Raw genomic sequence first — 23944 nt, forward strand, 5'->3', positions numbered from 1 at the left:
ATTGTGGTGTTTGGTTATTATGAACTTAGTTTACTATCTAGACAATAAAGTGATCTTTTTAGATTACAAGTTCAGAGACATTTACGAATGAAAAGGTACATAAAAATAATCATGTCCAATATTAACTTTTCATGCTATTACAAATTATATTTTTAATAACATGAACAAATAATTACCACAGTTCTTGGGGACTGCTTATTCAATCAATTGCCAGCCAGACAATAGAAAAACGTGGAGTACTCAAAAATCATCAGCATGAAATGATCGGGAGAAATTCCTATTATTAAGAGAAGTAAAATAAACAGACTTATGTCTACTTTTATGGTAATTTCTTCTGATTAAACTAAGTAAAATTTTAACGAGTTAGAATTAGAAAATTCTAATTCAAATTAATTCTAATTTACTCATAAACATAAGTTAAAAGAAATGAAAAAAAAAACAACAAAGCTTGTTATAATTGCCAAGAAAGTACTGATCAATTTACTTGATCCAAACCCTTTAGTGCAGTGAAGCAAGCGATGGCATAGAAGGAAGTATTTTTGTGAAAAACCTTTCCATTTGAGGGAATAAATGGATTGTAGAGGTTGTGACAAGTCAAGAATATTGTGTGAATCTGCAGGAAGTTGATAAAAAATGAGTTCTTTTTACTAGGAAGAATAGAGAATAGCAGTTAAGCACTCAGGAACAGTAGCTTGAATTTTACATTATATAACATATAGCTACATACATATCCCCAGTCTCAAAAATATAAATTTATTTTCTGATAATTAACATAAAATTTGTGTATTATAAAAGGAAATAGGTCTTGTGCCTGTTATCTTTTTCATCTGTTATTTACTGTAATTTCAAGCATCAAACTCAGAAATAGAAACTTTTGATTTGTTTTTTTCTCCATGTGTTTTTTTTTTTCTTTTTTTGGTCACACCCAGCAATGCACAGGGGTTTCTCCTGGCTCTGCACTCAGGATTTACTCCTGGCAGTGCTCAGGAGACCATATTGAATGCTGGGATTCGAATATGGGTTGGCCTCGTGCAAGGCAAATGCCCTACAGGCTTTGCTATCGATCCAGCCCCATTCTCCATGTGTTATTTATGCATATAGTACATTAGTATATTTTATACCAGATATTGCTTTTTATTCAAATATTTGCATCTATAAAAAGCTCTGAATTCAACAATATTATTTATGACTGATTTGATATAAACACATTGACATTCTAAGGTTACTTATTTGTTATCTCAGTCACCCAAAATATTAAGCATATAATCCTAACAAAAACGCTATTGAAAATTAATGTTTATTTAATAAATGCATGTTCATTAATATTTGTTAGTTAATTGTCTTTGCTAGTTATTTTATAAATTAATTACAGAGCACATTTCCACAATCTTTTTCTGATTGCCAATTCACTATTATTTTGTTCTCTCTGCAAGATTATTGCATTATGTTTATATATGAAATATGCATGACATTTTCAAAACACTATAGAGAGCAATGTAGAAAATTTGAACTTGAATAAGTCATACCACCTTATCTCAAATGCATTACAAGTATGGAGAGGAATATACACATTTCTGTAAATAGAGGATACAAAACATTGGATTATAGTTTGAGTTGTTTTGCAAAAATAATGAGGTTAGTTTCAATATGGAACCATAAGCACTTGTGATTCAATAACTGGTTTTGTAATTTTAAGACATAATCAAATTTCACTCATCTTAAATAGCACTGTTTTTATATGAGAGGTCTGTGGAAAAAAAATAGATATGAAGTAGAAGGAAGAAAAAAAACCAATTACATTTAAACTTTAGTCTTTTTGGCCTTCAGAATAGTGATGAATAAATTTCTGCTCTTTATAAGCCATGGGTTTGTGTATTTTGTTAAGAGTAACTTTGATGGTCTGTCACCAATTTTCTGCACATTTACCTATTAAACATTAATATTTTTGTGTTATTAAATTATTTATTTCTGTATCCTCAGTGGATGTAGTATAACACCTAGAAAAATTAAAACCTATACAAATAGGTGAGAGTTAAAGAAATTTGATAGAAATTAGACAATTTTGTAATTTTTCTTTGGGATAAAATAGAGACTATATAGGGGACTGGAATATGTTCTCTGTGAGTATTTTCTAACCAGTTCACTAAAAACTCATGAAATTCATGCAGAGTACTTCTCATTTTAAGATTAAAATGGATATCTTAATTATGAATATATGGCATAATTATATAACTATATCTTTATTATATAAAGACATGACTCAGTGCATCATTTTATTATTTAAACAAAAATGCAAAAATAAATGAACTCTTTAATTTTCTTATTTCTGATCTTTTGTACATTTTAATGCTCCCTAAGAGTCACAAAATACTATTTTATACTCTATGTGAGTTGTCGTTGATCCTGATGTTTAGTTTTCTTACACAAACAGCCAAAACCCAATTTACAACAGTTCTTTCAAGGTGTCCTTAATAATAGTAATTGATCTGTATACAGGTTGAAGTAATGGAGATTTTTTTATATTTTCAACATGTTTACATATAAGCTATGCTAGTAAGAATTACATATACATAGATGATGAATTCCTTTGGAAAACATTATAGTTTTATTTTTGTCGTCTCTATTATCTTTGTGTTACAACTCAGATGATGGGGCAGACAGTTATTTATCAACCTCATTACTAATACGTAGAGAATTTTTTTTTGTTTTGCAGGTGAGTTGAATAAGTAGCCTTTGGTAATGTAGAAATACACTCCTATGGGTTGACAATATGTTAATGACAGAGAGACTGGAACACAGATTAGTTAAGAAGATTTAGGTGGCTGATGTGTCTTAGGCTGTAAAACTGGATTTTAGTTAGGAAAACAAAATGAAATATTAAGGTTAATAATGCAAGAGAAATTTTGTTACAAAGAAGAGAAACAGATGTGATAAATTTAAACCTACAAATTGAGACTTGTAAACTTAATTCAGTTAATAATCATTATAACTTATTATTGATTGTGAAATTCTAAAACCAGTCTCTTCAAGAGAATTCTACATTAATTTACTAACCTTTCCATATACTATTTCAATGGCGAGTATAAGTGACTTTATAAAATCAAATAAGTTACAGCAGAATACTACAAATAATTACATATATAAAACAAGAAGAAACTGTGAAATTCCTAAAATGTACAAACTTTCTCTTCTAACTCAAGAGAAAATACAAGATTTCAACAGGCATAATCTTATAAAGAAATCAAATCAATAATCCAAAATATCCTAACACATAAACTATAGGTACAAATAGTTTCTCTTAAAAGTTGAAAAAAAGAACACTTAGAATTCGTATCAATTTACAAATTACTCAAAATATAGAGATAAAGAACAACTCAATTAATTATGAAACACCAGATACTAAAGTTATAGAAAAATATTAGAAATAAACAAAATTGTATACTAATAGTCATGTTATATAGATACACAAAATTCCTTTAAAAAATACTGACATATTGAAATGATTATACACTGTGACCATGTGAGTTTTAGCTAAGGATGTTTGGGTAATAAAAAGGTAATATATCTCAATAAAATCAAAAGCAAGAACAATGTATAATAATCATAATTAACACTAAGAAAAAATGGAAACCATAATCCAACAGTCATTATGATTAAAAACAAAACAAAACAAAAACAAAAACAGAAAACTAGGAAGAAAACAGAATTCTCCAACATAAAAATGACCAGTTTTGTGAAACTCAGACTATATCATACTAATCTTGCTATACTGAAAGATTTCTCTGAGATAAAAGCAAAATGATGATGTTCATTTTCACTACTACTATTCAATAGAGTACTGAATATTATAGTTAGAGCAATTAGATAATAAAATAAATTAAATATTCAATATTAAATTATATTAAATTAATATAATAATAAATTATCTCTATTTACATATTCCAAGATCTATATATGAAAATCTCTGAGGATTGTCACAAAAAGCTACTGGCTCTATTAAATAAATTTGACCAAAATTCAGGGAGCTAATAAATGAATTTGATCAAAATTCATGGTACAAGATTAACATCCAGAAATTCTATTTTTGTTATACTACAAACAATGAAGAACTTAAAATGATAATTAAGAATATAGTTTCACTTTGAAGAGTAATAAAAAGCTTAAATTCTTAGAAATAAATTTATTCAAGGAGGTGTATGTGTACTGAAGATTGAAAACATTCTTGAATTTAGGTTCCAAGTGAAAATAAAGTCACTCTAGGATGATGGATCAAATGCAATACTTTTAAAATTATAAATATCAACCAATTTGATATTTATAAATATCAACCAATTCCTAACAAAATGCCATTTGCTATTCTTCAGAGACAAAAGACATTCCTTAAGTTCATATGGAATTGTGATCAGCACAAAATAGCCCAACTATCCTAAGAAAAAACATAGAGAATATACACTTTTTAGTTTCAAAACTTGCAGGGCAAGATTAATGAAAACTGAATCAATAAAGGCAGGTAGACCTATGGAACAGAATATGGAGTTAGAAATAAATTTATAATACAACTATTGCCAATCGATTTTGAAAATTCTGCCAGCCAAAATGACTCTCCAAGTGAGGAAAGAAATGTTTTTCAATCGGTGGTGCCTGGATGATAGGATTTTCACATCTAAAAGAATAAATGCTGTGCCTTATCTCCAAACACACACGCAATTACTCAAATGGATCAAACACCTAAATAGTAGAGATAAATCCACAAAGCTTATAGAGGAAAACACATGTGAAAAATATGGACCAGAATGGGATAATGATTTCTTAGATTTGAAATCAAAAGTACAACATAAAAGAAAAAAATTCATAATTAGACTTCAAATATTTAAGCAGTTTGTTCATTAAAGGGCAATATAAAAAAATGAGAGCAACTGACAAAACAACCTATGAATAGATGATAGTTTCAACTAATATATTTCAGAAAGATTGAATATCTAGAACAGATAGAGTACCTCTAATTCTATAACAAACTATAATCTACTTTAAAAATGGGCAAAGGACTTGAATTGACAATTTCTCCAAACTGATATAGAAATGACCAATAAGCTTGTAAGTTCAGTATTATTAGTGATTAGGGAAATGCAAAGACTAGATCTGTAGCACAGCAGGTAGGGCATTTGTTTTGCACGTGGCAGACCTGGGTTTGATTCCTCCGCCCCTCTCGGAGAGCCCAGTAAGCTATGGAGAGTATCCTGCCCCAAGACAGAGCCTGGCAAGCTACCCATGGTGTATTCTTTATGCCAAAAACAGTAACAACAAGTCTCAAATGGAAACGTTACTGGTGTCCTCTTGAGCAATTCGATGAACAAGGGGGCGACAATGCTACAGTGCTATAGGGAAATGCAATTCAGAAATTCCATAAAAAAATTCATACCTACAAGGTTGGTTATCTAGAAAACTAGAAATTTTAAATGTGGAGAAATTAGAGTCATTGTATACTTGTAAAATTTTAGAGTAAATGTAAATTATATGTTTGCAGTGAAAAATATTTTGATATTACCAAAAATATTCAGCATTTTAGTAATACCAAATTACATTCTTAATTTTATAGTCAAATGAACTAAAAATGATGTGATGTAAACATATATTTATGAATATACTATGAACAAAACCAAAATTGTGCTAAAATGTTCCACATGTATAAAATAGAATTTCATAATTTAACAATGAGAAATGTATATATTAACGTGCCACCTACTAAGTTACACATGAAGTGGCAAATAAAATTATTTTTTCTCTTTGTGTAAGTTATTAATTTAAGCAATAATAATATTTTCTTATGACTATTTGGCTCTAAAAATTGCTGAATTTAAAAGTGACTTTTCATATAAGGTATACTTATGTAACATTAAAAAATACTTTATTTTTGCTACCTTCTGAAGATTATGGTGTACTACACATACATAAATGTCAATATGTGTATATTTAGAGGGCAGCTGGTCATTTGCAATTATTTAATTGTTTTGAAAGCTTCTATTTATTTGATCATCATTAATCCTAATTAATTATAAGTATGCATCTGATTTATTTTAATTTCATACTCTGTATAAGGACTGGAGCTATTGCACAGTGGGTAGGGCATTTGCCTTGCATGTGGCCAACCTGGGTTTGATTCCTCTGTCCCTCTCAGAGAGTCAGGCAAACTACCGAGAGTATCCTGCCCACACAGCAGAGCCTGGCAAGCGACCCATGGCATATTTGTTATGCCAAAAACAGTAACAACAAGTCTCACAATGGAGACTTTACTGGTGCCTCCTAGAGCAAATTGATGAACAACAGGACTACAGTGCTACAGTGCTACTCTATATAAGAAGTAAATATCTTCTCATAAAAACAATTACTAATTGTACATTTACAACCTTGGATACTGTGTCATCTTTTTCATAAGTAAAAAAAATTAGAAAAGAATTAAAATATGTTTGAGTGTATAAGTGAGAGATTTGGATTTAGGTTTAGGGGATAAAGTTGAAAACAAAATGATTAAAATATTGATTTTAGTTTTAACACTAAAATGTGTTCATTACAAAACAATAACATGAACATACTAAAGATGTGGTAAGATTAGTTTAAGCTGTCATTAAGAAAAACAATAGTGAAGTCTAAGATGGCAGGAAAACTGTCAAACAGAAGGCCTTTGAAGAAAGATTAGTAGCTTTCACAAATAGAGACCATAAAGAATTTAGCTCTATACTGAGATTCAGGAAAGTTATTTGAGTTCTTAGAAGTCTATATTTAAGGAGGGATGTTGGGTACAACAGAGACAGACTCCTAAAAAGATTTTTTGTTCAGTTTAACTCTTTTTTTTTGTCACCATAAGCATTTATGCACGCATACACACAATTACAGAAAAATAAATAGGTCTGTTCAGAACATTGGTATTAACAGGAGAATGAAGTTAATTAGCCAAAGTCACAAGTTAACTACATTTTAACACAATCCTGTTACTTCTCTATCAATCATACATTGTGTTAGTGTGTGTGTGTGTCTGTTGAAATGTGTTCACATATGTTTAAATGGTTATCTACTGTGGTTAGGTTCAGCATAGATCCAAACTGCTGTCTATTGCTGATATTCTGTAAAATTTCTTTGAAAATTTTTATATTTATATTAGTTTAAGAAATGTGAAATGGTAAACAGATAAGATTTCCTTTCTTAAAAGACAGTGGATCTTGACTTTTTCAGCTCTAAATAATTAAACAAGATTTTATTTATTTATCTATTTATTTTGCTTTTTGGGTCACACCCGGCAATGCACAGGGGTTACCCCTGGCTCTGCACTCAAGAATTACCATTGGCAGTGCTCAGGGAACCATATGGGATGCTAGGATTTGAACCCGGGTTCGCCCGTGCAAGGCAAAGGCCCTACCTGCTGTGCTATCGTTCCAGCCCCTTAAACAAGATGTTAAACTATATGTTGCTTTTAATCAATTGATAACCAACAGAACTAAAAAAAAAAAAAAGAAATCTAACCTCTAATAATATGCCTGAAATGTGAAAGCAATTGCTAATAACAATGCAATTTAACTAATTTTTATTTTATCTTATTGTTTATACCAAAGCAACAATAATTTTTTTGTGGTTATATCTCCCTTGTGTAAATACTGATATTTAGAGTGGATATCTGGTCAATTTTACTTAGTTCAATAATTGTACTCAGGATCAGATATTAAATGTTAAGCTTGAATACTGCTTTAGATGTGTATTAATGTTTATTAAGCAATATTTTATTTGTTGCTAAATGATGTTTTTATTTATACAGAATTATTCAAAATTAAAGACATAAGCACTTAGATAAAATGTAAGACCTGAAATCATTAAAACACCTTTGCATTAAGACACTAGGAAAGTAGCTGGATTAATTATAATATGTCTACATTGAAGTTTTCTGAAGTTTCGTTACATGATCACTCATCACTCTGTATTAACACCGAGGCATAAAATTCCTATAAAGTTGTTTTAGTTTAAGTATTTGCACGGTTCTAAACAGAATTTGTTGCACCTCAATAGAGAAGAAAAATATACTATTTCCTAAATTTGTGATCCTTGAAGTCTTTTACACTGCATAAATGTGAAATAGTATTGTTAGTCACTGCAATTATCATTTCACCATTCATACTTGAAGCAATTAATATTTTCAAAAATCAGACAATGTGCAAATTCTGTCATAATAAAACATTTATTTCTTAAAGTGATATAGATTATTCAAGATTCTACAGTCTTAAATCATGGATGGCAATGTAACATGGATTGATACAGAACTCGATACCAATGTAGGCTTTTTTCTTTCCTTCTTTAAAAAAAAAATAACAAACACTAGTAGGCCAGAAGAAAAAAAAATGGTTTTAAAAGGGTATGAACCATGATCTGATGGAGCCATTTCCGCCATCATCAGTAACAACTGCTTCAGCTCCAGCGATAGTTTCTTCCAGGACACCACTTCAACAATTATCCTTGTGAATTAAAACATTTTTAAATTTTATCCGGTAAAAATATCAGTGGCAACATTTTTTTTTTCAGGAGAAAGAAGTAGTGCTCTTCATATTAATTCCAGCCTCTGAAATTGAAGAAAGAAAAAGGGGGGAAAGAAAAAAGAAAGAAAAAACATAGCTAATGAGATCATTGTACAGGCAATCTTGAAGTAATTAACTTTAAATTTAGGCAGGAGTTTCTTGCTATAGGATATATGTCATACCTCTGAAAACTATCTACATGTACACATCAGATCTTAAAACATTGCTAATTTCAAATTGGTGAATACATATAAAAGAACAACTTTAAAAAGAAATGTAAAAATTTAGGGGTAAGTAGATGTTCAAGTTGAATTGTGGTATGAAATTTTCATTTTACATTATTTTTTATATTTATATTAGTAAAAATAATTTTAGTCATTAATGCATTTCATTTAAGTTTTCACAAACATTCAAATAAATTTTAAAATATAGACATATTACATCAAAAGTCTTCATCATATTGCAATCTAATGATACTCTCCTGATTTTATATGGTCAGTGGAGAATTTTGTAGTTTATTTAAATTTTCTAAAGTTTAATTATACATAGTGAAGGCTATTTTCATTAATTGCTCTTTCACCCACATGTACAATGTGAAAACGGGCAAACTTATGAGCAGAGAAATTTTGAGTATGAAAAATTATACATAATATTTAAATATGAAGCAAAATATTTTCCTCCACTAGAGTTATTAGAATGCATAAACTTTGATATGCCTATAATCTCTTTCCTTGTGAAATATTATGGGAAATAATTTTTGAGAAATGCATGATTTTGTACACATAAAATATTCTCTTCTTCCCATTGCAGAACAATGGCATGTTGATAAGTTGGGGGTTATGAAATATGTGGCACAAATAAATAACAAAATATAAATATTTCATTAATTTTATATTTTAGTTTAAACTGCTGATATACTAATCATTTTTATTTGTTTTTGGTACACACCCAGTGATACTTGGGGCTTACTTACTCCTGGCTCTGCACTCAGGGAATCACTCCTGGTGGGCTTGGGGACCATATGGTACAACAGAGGATAGAACCCAGGTAGGAAATGGCCCACCCAGTGTACCATCTCTCTGGCCAAGGGTTACTCCAGGCTCTGCTCTCAAGAATTACTCCCGGTGGTGCTAGGAAACCCATAAGGGATGTTGGGGATCCAACCCATTCGGCTGTGTGCAAGGCAAACACCCCACAAACTGTACTATCACTCTGGCTTCAATATAGTTCATTTCTGTGAAATATATATGTTTTTTTATTTTTTTCATGTTTATATTCCCAAACAGAAAATATACTTAGAGGAAAAATATAGTAAACACCATAAGTAATTAGTTGACTGGGAAGTAATGAATTCTTCCCGAATAATTACTTTAATGTTATTGGTTCTACAAACTAAGTTATTTGAAAGAGTTTCTGATTCAATTTCACATCAAATAATAATGTTATTATGAGTATAGGATTTCAGTTCCTATAAAAGCTGTTACTTTGGAATGTAGGAAATAAGAATTTCCAGTTTTGGGAAACTACAGTGTAAAGATTTTCTGTTTTTAAATTAAACTAACAACATGATGTCCTATTATGCAGCACAATGAGAGTTTATTTATTTAAGGTAATCAAAATAAAACTTTTGACTACATCAACTAGGACAACTTTTACAATGATATCATAAGACTCAAAGTATAAAACATAAAGTTATAAGAAAACCACAAAGATTTAAAAATAGAGAACCATTGTTAAATATTAGAAAAACTGAAAATAATAAACTAGGGGTAGTTTAAAAATGATTGCAGAGCCATATGTAATCCTAGAGCATAGCCAGGCATGTTCTAGCATCCCCACACCACTACCCCATGAAATAAAACAAAATTTTGGGTATGTGATTATTCCATTACTATTTAAAAATTGTTGAGGTTTAGCTAATTAAATAACATTACATTTATAGGTATAGCAATATTTTTAAATAAGCAGTAACAGAAATCTCCATAGAAATTTATAAATACTTTTTGTATTGGGGCTGTGTTGGGGCTTACACCTGGCAGTGATTAGGGCTTCTTCCTGCCAGTGTGTTTATTAGGGATTACTTTTGGAGGTGCAGTGAACTATATAGGGTGCTGCGGTCAAACCATGGTCAGCTGTAAGAAAGGAAATGTCTTGAGGCCTGAATTCTCTCTCAGGTCCAAGATTTATAGATGCTTAGCTTTGCAGAATTCCCTATGTAGCTGACTATACAACCCTGTAAGAAACTCTAACCAGAAAAAGCTTACCTATCATCTGATTTTGGTTTCATTAGATGTCAGTTGGTTTCATTATGAAGTAAGGATGAGTTTTGAGCATTTTATTTTCTATATTTCGTTTTTCTGGTTGAGTGCAGTTTAGTTGTAAAACATTTAAAAATAATAAAGAGTTGCCACACATGTAAAAATATTTTTATCTACGCTGTACCATGGATACAGGCAGCTTTTCTCTATAATTGGATTTGTTTTATCTTGTTATTTGGCTATACCTGAAAGTGCCTGGGTCATCTGATTTGTTTTGTATGTTTGGGATTTGCTACTTCTAGTGCTTGATGCAAAATGCAGTGCCATTGATCCAAAGTAGGCCTCCTTATGCTTATTCTATTTGCAGCAGAGTTTTTAATGGCAAAGTTTAAATTAAAAAATATTTTGATACAAATAGAATAAACAGATTCAAAGCTTATTCAAATCAGGGAAAGTAATTATCTTAAAGTAAGCATTGAGTAAGCAATATTTCCAAGCAAAATACTTGCTTTGGATTACCAACCAACATGTATGGTTGATTTGAACACAGCAAAAAATGCTTTTTAATAAAATTTATTTAAGTCTTAGCACAACGGATAGGGCATTTGCCAATGCATGCGACCGACCCGGGTTCAATTCCTCCATTCCTCTCAGAGAGCCGGGCAAGCTACCTAGAGTATCTCGCCTACACAACAGAGCCTGGCAAACTACCCCTGGCATATTTGATATGCCAAAAACAGTAACAAGTCTCACAATGGAGATGTTACTGGTGCCCACTCGAGCAACTCAATGAGCAATAGGATGAGAGTGCTATAGTGCTATGAAATAGTCGACAGTTTTACTTTAGCTATCAAAACATGGCTAATTATTTGTTTGTCTTAAACATAAAAATGTTTTTAAATTTTGCTATAATTATTATTTTCTTCAGTCATTCTTTTCTCTACTACTTTTAATTCACTGCAGTGTGATTAGAATCTTAGACCTTTATTATAGGAAGATTGTATGGGGTGCATTTAACTACTTTATGCTTATTCTGTCTTCTATGCACATGCAGAAAGGAGTCTATGGAATAAAACTGGCATACAGTGTATTCTGGCTAATGAGAATAAGATAAATGTACTAACTCTACTCTCAGGGGAAAAAAGATCATCGTAGCAGGTACCTCACTATGATTAGCTACAAAATAACAAAGCTGAGAAGTGAGAAACTGCGAGCAGAACTGTCAGCACTCTGCCTTGCCTCATTCACACGTGGAAAGGTACTGCTCAAAGTGCGAAAGGCCACAAGAAGTCTGAGAACGCATGGACCAGCCTCTTCAAAGGTGCATCACTGTTCCTTGTGATGACAGCAGTACAAATGAGAGATCTGTTATAACGGGAATTATTCAGCACACACCAAGAGCAGTCGCACTAACATCCGATGGTGACTTAAATCTGTTAATAGGAATGTAGCATGGAGATGGGTGATGAATGATGTACCACTAAATTTTGCCAAAATTATTCTTTTTCCTTGGGATTTATCTTGCTAATGTTCATAGAAAAAATAGCAAAGTAATAAAAGAAAGTTTCAATGACAATGTGATGAAATTAGTTTCTTACTGAGAACCAAGATTTAGTATGGCTTCTAAAGTGGCCTATTCCACACAGAATACTCTTCTTCCACTATGCAAATCTAATGAAAAAGACACCCACTCATGCATTTGCTACCTGTAGAACTGAAAAATCACTGATTATTCACTAGATTATCAATATCTGTGTCTGAGTGGAAAATATGAATAATTTATGATAATTTTATTTTTAGCATTATTTTTCAAAGTGCAAATGCTGCTAATAATTTTGGGACACAAAATCCTGAAAGTTGTACATTTATCACATTAGCAAACCCTAGAATTTAGCTGGTAGACTACAGATGTCCAAAGAGAGTACTTTTTTTTTTTAATATCACTCTTTGTAATGTAGTATATAAGGACAATAATAGCGGGTAGGGCTTTTGCCTTGCACTTGGCCGATCCGGGTTCAATTCCTTTGTTCCTCTTGGAGAGCCCGGCAAGTTACAGAGAGTGTCCCACCCACACGGCAGAGCCTGGTAAGCTACCTGTGACGTATTTGATATGCCAAAAACAATAACAAGAAGTCTCACAATGAAGACATTACTGGTGCCTGCTCGAGCAAATCAATGAACAAAGGGATGACAGTGATACAGTGCTACATCCCAGGAAATGTGACTAGCTGGTGAATTACTGGTAATTGTAAAATGACTGACTGATTCTCTTGCCTCCAATATTTTATTCATGTTTTGGGGCCACACTTGTGGTATTCCATGTGGGGGCTATTCCAGGCTGGTGCTTAGCATTTGATCCTAGCAGTTTTCAGGGGAAATTTAAGTACCAGGAGAGAAGCTGGGAGCTTCACAAATGAAGCAGTCACTTAGCTCTTAAAGTCATTTCCCTGCACCCTACTTCCAAATCTGTACGTGGCATTTAGCACTATCCTGGATCATACTTCTGAAAAGAGTAAACATCATCTTCCTTTTCTAAAGGTCTATAACTTTCAAATTAGTAAATACCCCAGGACTAAAAAATAGAAGTCAGAGCTGGACAGAGGGAAGAATTTATGAAGAAAAAAAGATGAAATAAATATGGGAAAGGGGGCAAGAGTAAAGAGCAGAGAGGGAGATATTAAAAATGAGAGACAGGGATGGAGGTGATTTACAAGGCAAGCATGCAAAGTCAGCTCTGTACACAAAATAGAACACAAAGCATGCGCCAGACACTGTGCTATTGATTGTTTCCAGAAAGCCATCTGCTCTATTTTTTCTTCAATATAGTGATGGAATCCTAAATTCAGTAAAGAAATTATATATTGAGAGACATTTTTTTTGTTAACTGAGGAAAGGACTTAATTAGAGAAACAAGGAACCACTGTCCAAATTACTGTTGTCTTTTCAATAAGAAATGTTTAAAATATCCAAGACCTTATCTTTACAACTATCAAATAAATCAATAGCCTCTTTAGAACTTTTTAAAGCAGTGGATTTTTTTCTGTGCCAAACCTTAAGCAAATTGCTGGTGCTTCCAGCTGTTTGAACAGATTGCTAAAGTGCTATTCTGCTCTGGAAACACACTTTCTGATCCAATTAAAATACAGGCATCAAATACTCATTTGAAACTTAAAAAAATAAAAAGTAATTGGTTTCTGACAAAAGGAATACTATGAATATTTCATGTGTAGTCTTTTGCTCCATTTTAAAGTGGCTTCATTCATTTTAGATACTGAACCACTACTATTCATCCACTTGCAATGAGGCATTATATGTCATCTCAGTGTTATTAGGATATAGAGATCATGGATAAGAGTGGATACATTCTTATGGTATGAGGCTATCTTCAAATTGTAAAAGTTGTGTACAACTTCATTACACCAGGCATGACCAAAAGAATGACTCCAAAGTCACATCTGTAATTAGTGTTGTCAATATTTTTATAGTGTCAAACAGAAATGTTTAGTCAACCAGAAATCGGTCTAAATTTTACATTACAATTTAAGTTAGGTTTAACTGAAACTTCAGTCTATAACACTGGAAATTACCTTTATTTTTTTTTCTTTTTGGGTCACACCCGGTGATGCTCAGTAGGTTGTTCCTGGCTTTGCACTCAGGAGTTACTCCTGGCAGTGCTTGGGGGACCATATGGGATGCCGAGGATCGAACCCAGGTTGGCTGTGTGCAAGGCAAACGCCCTACCCGCTGTACTATCAATTCGAACCCTATAGCATTGGAAATTAAGTTTTCATGGAAAATTTAAGCAAGTAAGATTAGTCACAAAAATTAAAATTATTTCTAAAAATGATAGCCACTTAGGTGCTGGAGGTACGATACAGGTAATAAGAATCTCACCTGTGTTTCCTGGACAATCGGGTCAACATTAGTCAGCAAAGCATCTGGGAATAAAATTTTCAATGTCATGAGCAGTTCATTTTTTAAGAAACAGATCCTAAAACACTTCTCGTGACATCTAGATGATTTCTCTTAACAAAAATTGTGTCTAGACTTTTAGGTTTGCTCTTCAAAATTGCCAGTTCTTAGGTTAATTGCAATTGACTTGATATATTTTAATAGAGTATCATTCTCTAAAGCTAGTTCTTAATATTATAAAGGTAAAAAATTTAAATATTTCTTGAATTAATAAAATGAGCAATAATCAAGATAGAATGTATTTTTCATCTACATGTTTAAGAAGAGAATCTGGTTTCTATTTAACTACCTTCTAAAATGTGTGTGTGTGTGTGTGTATGTGATACCTTGTGGTCTTTAGGGTCTCAGTACTCCCATCGAAGAGCTCTGGGTTCATCTTTGGTGGCATTTTGGGACTATACAGTGTGAGGAATCCAACCTGGAGTTCCCATTGCAAAACATATACTCTCTCACATATACTCTAGCATCTTGGAGCCATCTCCCTTTCCCAAAGTTAAAATTTCAACGAATAGTTTACATTCGATTTATAAAGAAAGATAAATAAAACAAGGCAATTGAAGCAGGAAATTATTTTCACTAGATTCACCACACAGAAAATTAAATAACAGTTATAATATGAAACATTGTTTAATAACCTCCAGATAATAGAACACTATCAAATCCCCAAGGTATTTATTTTACAAGGGTAAACCTTGTACAAATAATAGTTACTCTAAATGCAAATATTCTGCTTTTTAAGTGACTATGTATATGTTCAAATTGTCTATAAATATTTATTTTATAACTCTACATAACACATATTCTTTCTCTAAAATGCCTTATTTCAAATCAAATACTCCCAATCATTACAAAATGACATAATTATAAAAAATCCCGATCATTATGAAGTGACATAATTTTAAAAACTAGGTGTTTTGGGAAAAAAACTGTTTTCAGGGTTCACAAGTGAGTGTGATGATTATTAAAAATAAAACTTATTTTGGGGCTGGAGCAATAGTACAGCAGGTAGGGAGTTTGCCTTGCAAATGGCCGACCCCGACCTGGGTGCCATTCCCAGCATCCCATATGGTCAACTGAGCACTGCCAGGGGTGACTCCTGAGTGCAGAGCCAGGAGAAACCCCTCTGCACTGCCAGCTATGACCCATAAAACAAAAAAAAAACTTATTTTATAAAGTCTAATGTAAATACTAATATAAAGTTAAAGTGGTTGTTAGATGTTATGTTTTACAAGAAATAAACATGCTTTGGTTATACAGAAAAAACTAGAAAATTTACCGTGATAGAGCCAATGTAGTATACATCATAATCTTTCTCTTAATAGCATTAGCAATTAGATTATTCTGAAGTAAAATAGCAATATTCCTCTACCTGGGTTTTTAGGAAATTTTTAACATACATCCACCTCCAAATACAAAATGAGCTTAAATATCTTTACTCCAAATGTATTTGAATGTCATTAAATATAATAAATGTTATCTATATAAAAATTATATACAATTGAAAAAATGTACTCATAGTTATGAGTAGCATATCCAGAAAAACAAAATAACACATTTGTTTTAAGTAATTTAAAATCTATTGCTATATGATAAATCACAACTTTGTAGAGCTGTTCTGGGTTTGTCAGCTTATTTAACTCTAATTTCCCTCACCTGATTTTAATTTATGTTGCAGGACAAAATATTGTGATGTAAACTGATTAATTACATTAATAGCATCAATATACATATGAATTATATACAGATATGCAGGTTTATACCACCTTTTTATTTTATTCAATGCTAACTTTAAATTTTGAATAGCTGAGCATAATCATATGACAATAGTACACAGATTTTTTTTTGTATTTGCTATTTGTAACCATGATAAAGTTGTAAATACATCAACATCTGTTTAATGTAGCAATTTTAAACTTAGAAACATTCCCAGCTGAAAACTGCTACTTTCTATGGTCCAGTCCTGATAATACCACATTTTAAGGATAAGTCAATCACAACAATATGTTTAACATTTTTCAATAATCTTCTGCACTACTATGTGGATAGTGTCTGATGCAGGGGAAAAAGACAAGATTAACTATATTTGTAAACCCAGCATGTATTTAACTAGCATGAAATGAAAGTTGGAAGAGATCTAAACACTATAATTAAATTCAAGACATTAATTTTACTACTTCTTCCATTTTCTATGCAATTTTTAAAAATAGATATTTCTTTTCCATTAATTTAATTCAACACTTAACTTACTACTATTATAGTGTGAAATCTTATTGTTATCATTATTATCACCACTGCTAATCAAAGAGAATAAGAAAAATGCCAGTTTCCTGTCAATGTTGAAGTTCTTTCCTCAAAACACTTCTCACACTCATAGTAGCATCCACATGCACTGCTGAAGATACAGGAATTTTCCTCTGACACTGTCAAGGCTGAGTAAGAAAAAGCTTAGCCTTAAGTCTAATATCAATAAATATTGCTTTCTCAGTAATATGCAATGTTGTTGGAAGTTCAACATGCTTAGAAGAAAATGGGTGCATATTTTCTATCCTCTTTGAAAACATTTACAGTTTCCCATTACAACTTTATAACACAAACTGTGTGCCTGAGGATTTTGAATATTATTAGTATTAAAAAGAACTTTTCCTCCCTGAGGGTTTCAGGAGGTCGGGGTGCGGGGGGAGGTGGGTATTTGGGTCACACCAGGTAGTGTTAAATGATCATTCCTGGTTCCATGCTCTAGCAACACTCTGTGATGCTTCTGTGGATTTGAATAGGGACAGACTCACCATTGTCTAATGAATAGCAAGTGCCTTACTCCTGTGCTATAAGAGTGGGGGCGGGGGATAATGGGAGAGAGCCTGGGGACATCAGTGCTGGGAAATGAACACTGGTGGAGGGATGGGTGTTGGAATACTGTATGACTGAAATCCAATTATGAACAGCTTTGTAAAAAGAAAGAAATATAAAAATAAAGAGTGTTTTAAAGTTTATTATTGTGAATAAATAGGATCAAATACCAAAATTTGGTAACCAAAAGGAAATTAGTTTATGTGAATAGTAGGATACATTTCTATTAATTTTTTATCTTCATAAATGAAATATTTAGCTTCTTTCCAATATTAAACTTAAAGTAAGTTTAATTTGGAAATGTTTTATAAATGTTTTAAAATGAAGTGACATGTACTTCACATAGAAAAAAGATAAAAAGAGATCCCTGTAAACAAATAAAATGCATTAAAGTTATTTTTAGCTCCTCAAATATATGCCCCCAAAATGTATATCTTCCATAACACAAGCTTTTTATATTTATAGATGAATATTATACTAAAGAACTTACATTTGAAAAATAAATTATATTTATCAGCATCTAAAATTGTTTTAAAGCATAAAATAACATAGTGTGGCTTAATCACACTAAGTACTTTAATGACTAGATAAACATAGAAAGGAGACAAACAATCCACAGCAATGATGTTACTTACTGTATCTAATTAAAAGTATCGCATTCAACGTACATACCTCTGTGTTAATATATTTTGTATATTGAAAAAAACAATACTTTTCAAACCACATTTTGGATTATCAAAAGCATTTTGGATTATCAAAAGCAGCAAATGTGATGCACTATAAATGTGATGCCGTTCCCTTGAGACACTCAGATGTAATTTTTTTAAAGTCTTATTTTTATAATAGTTTGCCATTTTCAAATTGCAAGACAATTTTTTCAGTAAGAATAATAATTAGCACATGAACACACATCTTTTAAATTTCTGGACTAAATAGTTTGTTATTTTTTCCATATTTAATAAATTTAAATCATACTGTAAGATGGCTAAAAATAAAAGAAAAATAAGAGATGCAAAAATACAACCTATACATAGTCAACAGCAATAAATAGGAAACCATACACACATACATACTCACATACACAGGTTAAATGAAGAATGGAATAAATAATAGAAAAAAAAGCACAAGAGACAGAGGGTTTCTTGCTTATAGTAATGTAATATCGGCATCACAATTCTCCACTATGATAAGTAATCAAATTTCTAATAATTTTCCTTCTTCCTGGTCCCATTTATTTATCTATTTATTCACTAATTTATTCACCTAAATAATAATTGTGTTTTGGATAGTTATCCTATGAGCCTTTTATTATCTTAAATGTTACAAAGATTAATATTCCAGGCTCTTCACATTGAAATTAGGCAAGAAATGAACAATTTCTTTTCATATACTTGTAAACAAAATCCAAAACATTTGAATCTCTTGATAACAAATTTTTTGTTCATCTCTCAGAATATAAACTTTTTGTAAGAAAGAAACACAGATCCATTATCAATTTCAAAAACAAATGTTTGAGCATTTTTGATATACCTTGAAGTGTATTGTGATAATAATAAAAATTTAAAGTTTCAGTGATTTTAGTCAGACAGCAATTTTCACAGAATTAAATGCTATATATTTTTTATAATAAATGTAGTATACTTAAGGTTCCACTACAAACATAAGCATTTCAATTTAAAAATAAAAAAATTTGATTTTCAAAAATATAGACAACTGGAAAATACAAAATAAATTCATTAATTAATTAGAAAAGATATGCTAAGGAAATGCTTATGTTTTATGATGTTAGAATTTAATTGTTCAAAACCTTTCCTATTGACAGAAATTTCTTTCATTCTTTTAGTTTTGAAAGCATTTATATTTTTAAGGATTTTTTAAATACTGCATAAATAAATACAAGAAAAAGGAAGAGCACTGTTCTTTTGTTAATCAGCACCTCATGAAGAATTGTGTAATTGAGGCTTAAAAAAATGTTTAGCTAGTATTAGAGCATTACCATAGAAATGAAGCTGAAAGCACACTTCACTTTGAAAAATGCTTTTGATTTTACAAATTACTACCACACATGCAATCTCATTTATTTTTTACAAGAACTATATGCCAGACCTATAGAGGCTGAATAGATTTTGGAAATGTGAAAGGCAAACTTCAGAAAGGGAAATAGGGCAGAAAAAGGATTTAGGTAACACCTAAGGTAATAATAATTAAAAAAAAAAAGACAGTGTTCTGCAAGACCAGCATAGAAAGTGATCTCTCACTGCTTTAATCTAACCTAGTTTTGAATGTCAACATGACAAACCATGTATAATAAGATGAGCCTCTACCAAGTTGTAAGGAACTGAACATTTTATATGTCTCTAGTAGAAATAAATTAAACTTACTTTTGGCATATTTCCCCCATGTTTTAAATGGCATTTCAAGAGATCTGTAAGAGTTAGTAAACATTAATATGTTCAACTTATGGCAAAGAATCACTTTAAATAAATTATCTATGGTATGATTTTGTTGTTGTTGTTTGGTTTAGGGGCCACACCTGGTAATACTCAGGCTTACTTCTGTTTTTGTGCCCTGTTTCAAGAGAACCTATGGGGATGTTGAGGACCAAACTTGGGTGTGCCTCATGTAAAACAAAGGCCTGACTTCTGTACTATCATTTTGGTCCAATTTTATCACATTATGGATGAAATTTGATGTACAGTGTTCCCACATGAGTCATTCTTAAAAACCGAAAACCTCAAGGCTCAATTTGTTTAAACTTCAATAAAGCAATATCAAGTTAACAAATAATGTTGTAATGTTCTCAATAAGTAGATAAGAACATTTATCTATAGATTTTGATTTCAGTGGTGAAAGTCTAAAAAATGCTATATTATCAAATTAAATAATATTTCACAGTAATACTTATTATTTTTTGACAATGAAACGATTAAATGTAATGATCTCTAATTCAATTTCATTACAGGTTTTGGTTAAAGAAATAAAGCATTTACTCTGAGACAAACATTCAAACTGAGAATTAAGAAAGCTGATGGAAAAACAAAACCACTACCTGGTTAATGAGCAATGACTTTATATTGCTTCTAAATGTAATTTTACTTGACGATAAAACTACTACACATCTCTTTGATAAAAGAAGTCTAGGAATTTTGATTGCATTTTTAACTTGCTTTGTATTTAATGCAAATTAAAAACATATCACTTATTCCTTCAGTAAACATGTAGTGTGGAGTGCGAACACTGTTGGATGCATATGAATGTATGTAATATGATGTAAAACTGAAGTGGATTATTTTTGATAAATGTAATGTCAACTGCGTTTTCTTCCACTTCCCAGGAAAAATTTTGTGTATTAAATAAGAAAAAATTATAAAACCACTAAGGCACTTGAACCAATAATTTGTTTAGAAGGATACTTGCTTTAACACTATCTGAATATACTTATTAAATATTTTAATTTAAATAGTGTAGCAACAGAATTGTTTTTTACAATACTTGCCTAGAAATGAATGCCATTGTCATGGAAAGAAAATATACATTATACTTGTTAAAAATATCAATAATTTGTTGGCCCTGGAAGAAAACTGGAAAAAATATTTATGCAAAATCTTTTTATTTTTATTTTTTGATATCTGCAATTGCAGAACCTAGAAGCCAGTCTTAGATTAGGAGAAGGCACTGCTGTCATGTCATGCATTTTTCCCTATATCATTTTATATGTTAAGCATATGAGTATATATATAGGTGTATGCACCTATATATATACACATACACACATATGTATACATTCTCACATATCACACTGTACACTAACACATTTTGGCTCTATTTGCCTTATGTCAGAGAGACAAGCCTGGAATTCCAAATTCTACTTTCCTATGTCAGTTCTAAAATTAATTTTTTCATTAAAAAGAAATAATAGTTTACACAGCACTTTCCAATATCCACTCAGAACTTGAATGAGCTATTTTTCCACTATGCTCATCAAAACTGTTGGAGTGAATTAACATCCCATTCATAGACATGCTTCTTTTAGAAAATAGTCCATTTGTGTTTGGTGAGTTAATAAAGCAATGGTATTTCTTTAATTCTCCATTGAGGGAATACCTGTGCCTTGCTCTGGATCTTTCAGCAGGCAAAGTGTAAAACTTACTTGGCTTTGAATGTGCTCTTTTAGATGTGGGCCCCTCTGTAACAGATTCAGGAGGTCGACTAGCTAACTGCAATGCAGTTGAATTGTTCCTGTTAGTGTTTTGGGACTCAACACTTGTGACAGCTTCATTCTGTGGTTCGGTACTTGGCTTTCCGCCAGTCTTTCTTTTCTGCTTTTGGGACACAGAAGTGCTTGAAGTCCAGGTAGGAGGCAAAGCAGAGGTAGTGGTAGAGGAGTCCTGACTTGAACAAGTTTCTGAAGATTGTATCACATTGTCATTGGCAACTTTACAACACTGGGCAGTCTCTTCATGTCCCACCGCTTGCTTGGACACCGACTGGGGCAGCGTCACACTGCAGCCTTGGATCTGTGCCCCGTTAGTTTGTGAGTAGACGTTGCTGACCTTGGTGACTTTGTGCTGCCCATTGTTATTACAAACCTTATACCGGATCATTAGAATAATGATGAAAACCAGCACGGATGCTACAATTATTCCACCAATAATAATAATCATGGTTCCTCCCAAAAACTGGGACTGCATGAAATGGCATCGCACGTAATCCTGTTCCGTAGTAAACTGGATGCAACCCACAACTCTTGTGGCAGTGAGGGAAGTGATGCCATCATCATATATTGCCAAGACACACAAGTCATACATAGTTCCAGCAGCCAGGTTATTGACAAGAAAAGTTTTGCTCGTAGGAGGTATCATTCTGAAGGACAATGGAATTTGTGTTAATATTAGAAGTGAAACAAAATATATACACAGAGAGTCATTCCGTCTTGAGTTGTTTCATTTCAGTATTCATTAAGATAAGCACATTCGTAACAGATATGAAATATGGGAAAATGACCTAATATTATATTTAGCCCGTTAAAATAGCTAAAAGTCATTGTTGGTGTCTGCATTATATTAATGGTGCCTGCACCATGCCTTGACAAGATTACTAATTACATTGGTTGGCAAAGCAGAACTCCTAATAAAAGGCACTGCTAAAAAATCATTTATGACAAATTGCTTTTGAAAGGTGTGACTGTGACATTATCTGAGTACTAAACAAATCCATTTAGCACTTACAACACCTCTGTGACTAAAAGCCAATTTGAAGGAAGGGAAAACACCGACAATCACATTAGAAACCCAACTAGAAATACATTTCATAGTTTCCAAATCAGTTTTAAGCTGTTATGGAATGGTACCCAGTAAATATGCCTTTAATAACTAAAATTATTGCTAAGGTTAAATACTTTATTTATAGTCTTAGATATCTCATGCCTTTAATAGTTGGTTCCTAGTATTTTAATCTATTAATGTATATATTTATAAATTATAACTAATGAAAGTGAATGAGTAATATTATCTTAGAAACATGAACAAATAAAAGATATTAACCAGAGCATAAATCCTTTTTCCTCCCTGATAAAATAGTCTTTCATATTTAGCATCTAAAATTGGATAAGAATTTGTAGAAATTTCTGAATAAATCATATCATAAAATCTTCTGTGCATGCTAAGTTTCCACAAAATTTCTTTTCTTGTAAGAAACCAAATATAACCAAGACAATGATTTAATACCGGGAAAAATGCTCGGAATTTTATTTATTCCATGAACTTTGGTTTTAGGAATTTGGCAGTGCTTATCTAATATTCAATTTAAACAATGTGTTCTAAATATATCAGGTAATATTTAAGCTGGAGTGTATATTGTGATTAAAATCCCAACCACTTAGCAAGTGCACAATCAATTTTAACACACGTTAATGAACATCTTAATTCAATATTTCCAGCAGACAATCTGAGGCATTGTTCACTATTCTACACATGGCAAAACTGAAGGTCATGGATTCAAGTAATTTCCTCAAGATCACATGCAATTTAACTGTTTTGGAAATTTTAAATATGGGAATTTGGAAAATAAAAAGTGACATATTTCATAATTAGTTTAAAGTATATGAATAGAATGACTAATGGTATATATCTATACTTATAACTACATATGTAATATAAGGTGTCTATTACTGAGGGATAGGGAATGTTATATATTATTGACAATAGGTTAATCATTGACTCTAGTCTTGGTGAAAAGCTGATTTTTTTCAGACTAGGCTACTTTGTGCCAATGTACATGTATCAGAGTGTATGTTTCCATACACTTGATGGT

At 31.6% G+C, this 23944-nt stretch overlaps 1 protein-coding gene across 7 annotated transcripts in view; it reads right to left on the minus strand.

The window, feature by feature from the left end:
- Nucleotides 1-8202: 8202 nt before the first annotated feature.
- The window catches only part of LRFN5 (leucine rich repeat and fibronectin type III domain containing 5), a 272499-nt gene continuing 256757 nt past the window's right edge, over nucleotides 8203-23944 (minus strand). For 4 of the 7 annotated variants that reach the window (XM_004612144.2, XM_055130505.1, XM_055130508.1 and 1 more), the window contains 3 exons: nucleotides 21783-22495; nucleotides 14708-14751; nucleotides 8203-8599 (listed from right to left, as the gene is read on the minus strand). In XM_004612144.2, coding sequence (XP_004612201.2) covers nucleotides 8582-8599; nucleotides 14708-14751; nucleotides 21783-22495 — 775 coding nt within the window. In that variant the 3' untranslated portion in view covers nucleotides 8203-8581. Of the gene's footprint in view, nucleotides 8600-14707; nucleotides 14752-21782; nucleotides 22496-23944 lie in introns of those variants that run through there. The other 3 variants (XM_055130511.1, XM_055130509.1, XR_008629144.1) reach the window with 3 other exon arrangements.

The sequence above is a fragment of the Sorex araneus genome, chromosome 3 (genome assembly GCF_027595985.1).
Source record: "Sorex araneus isolate mSorAra2 chromosome 3, mSorAra2.pri, whole genome shotgun sequence".
NCBI lineage: Eukaryota > Metazoa > Chordata > Mammalia > Eulipotyphla > Soricidae > Sorex > Sorex araneus.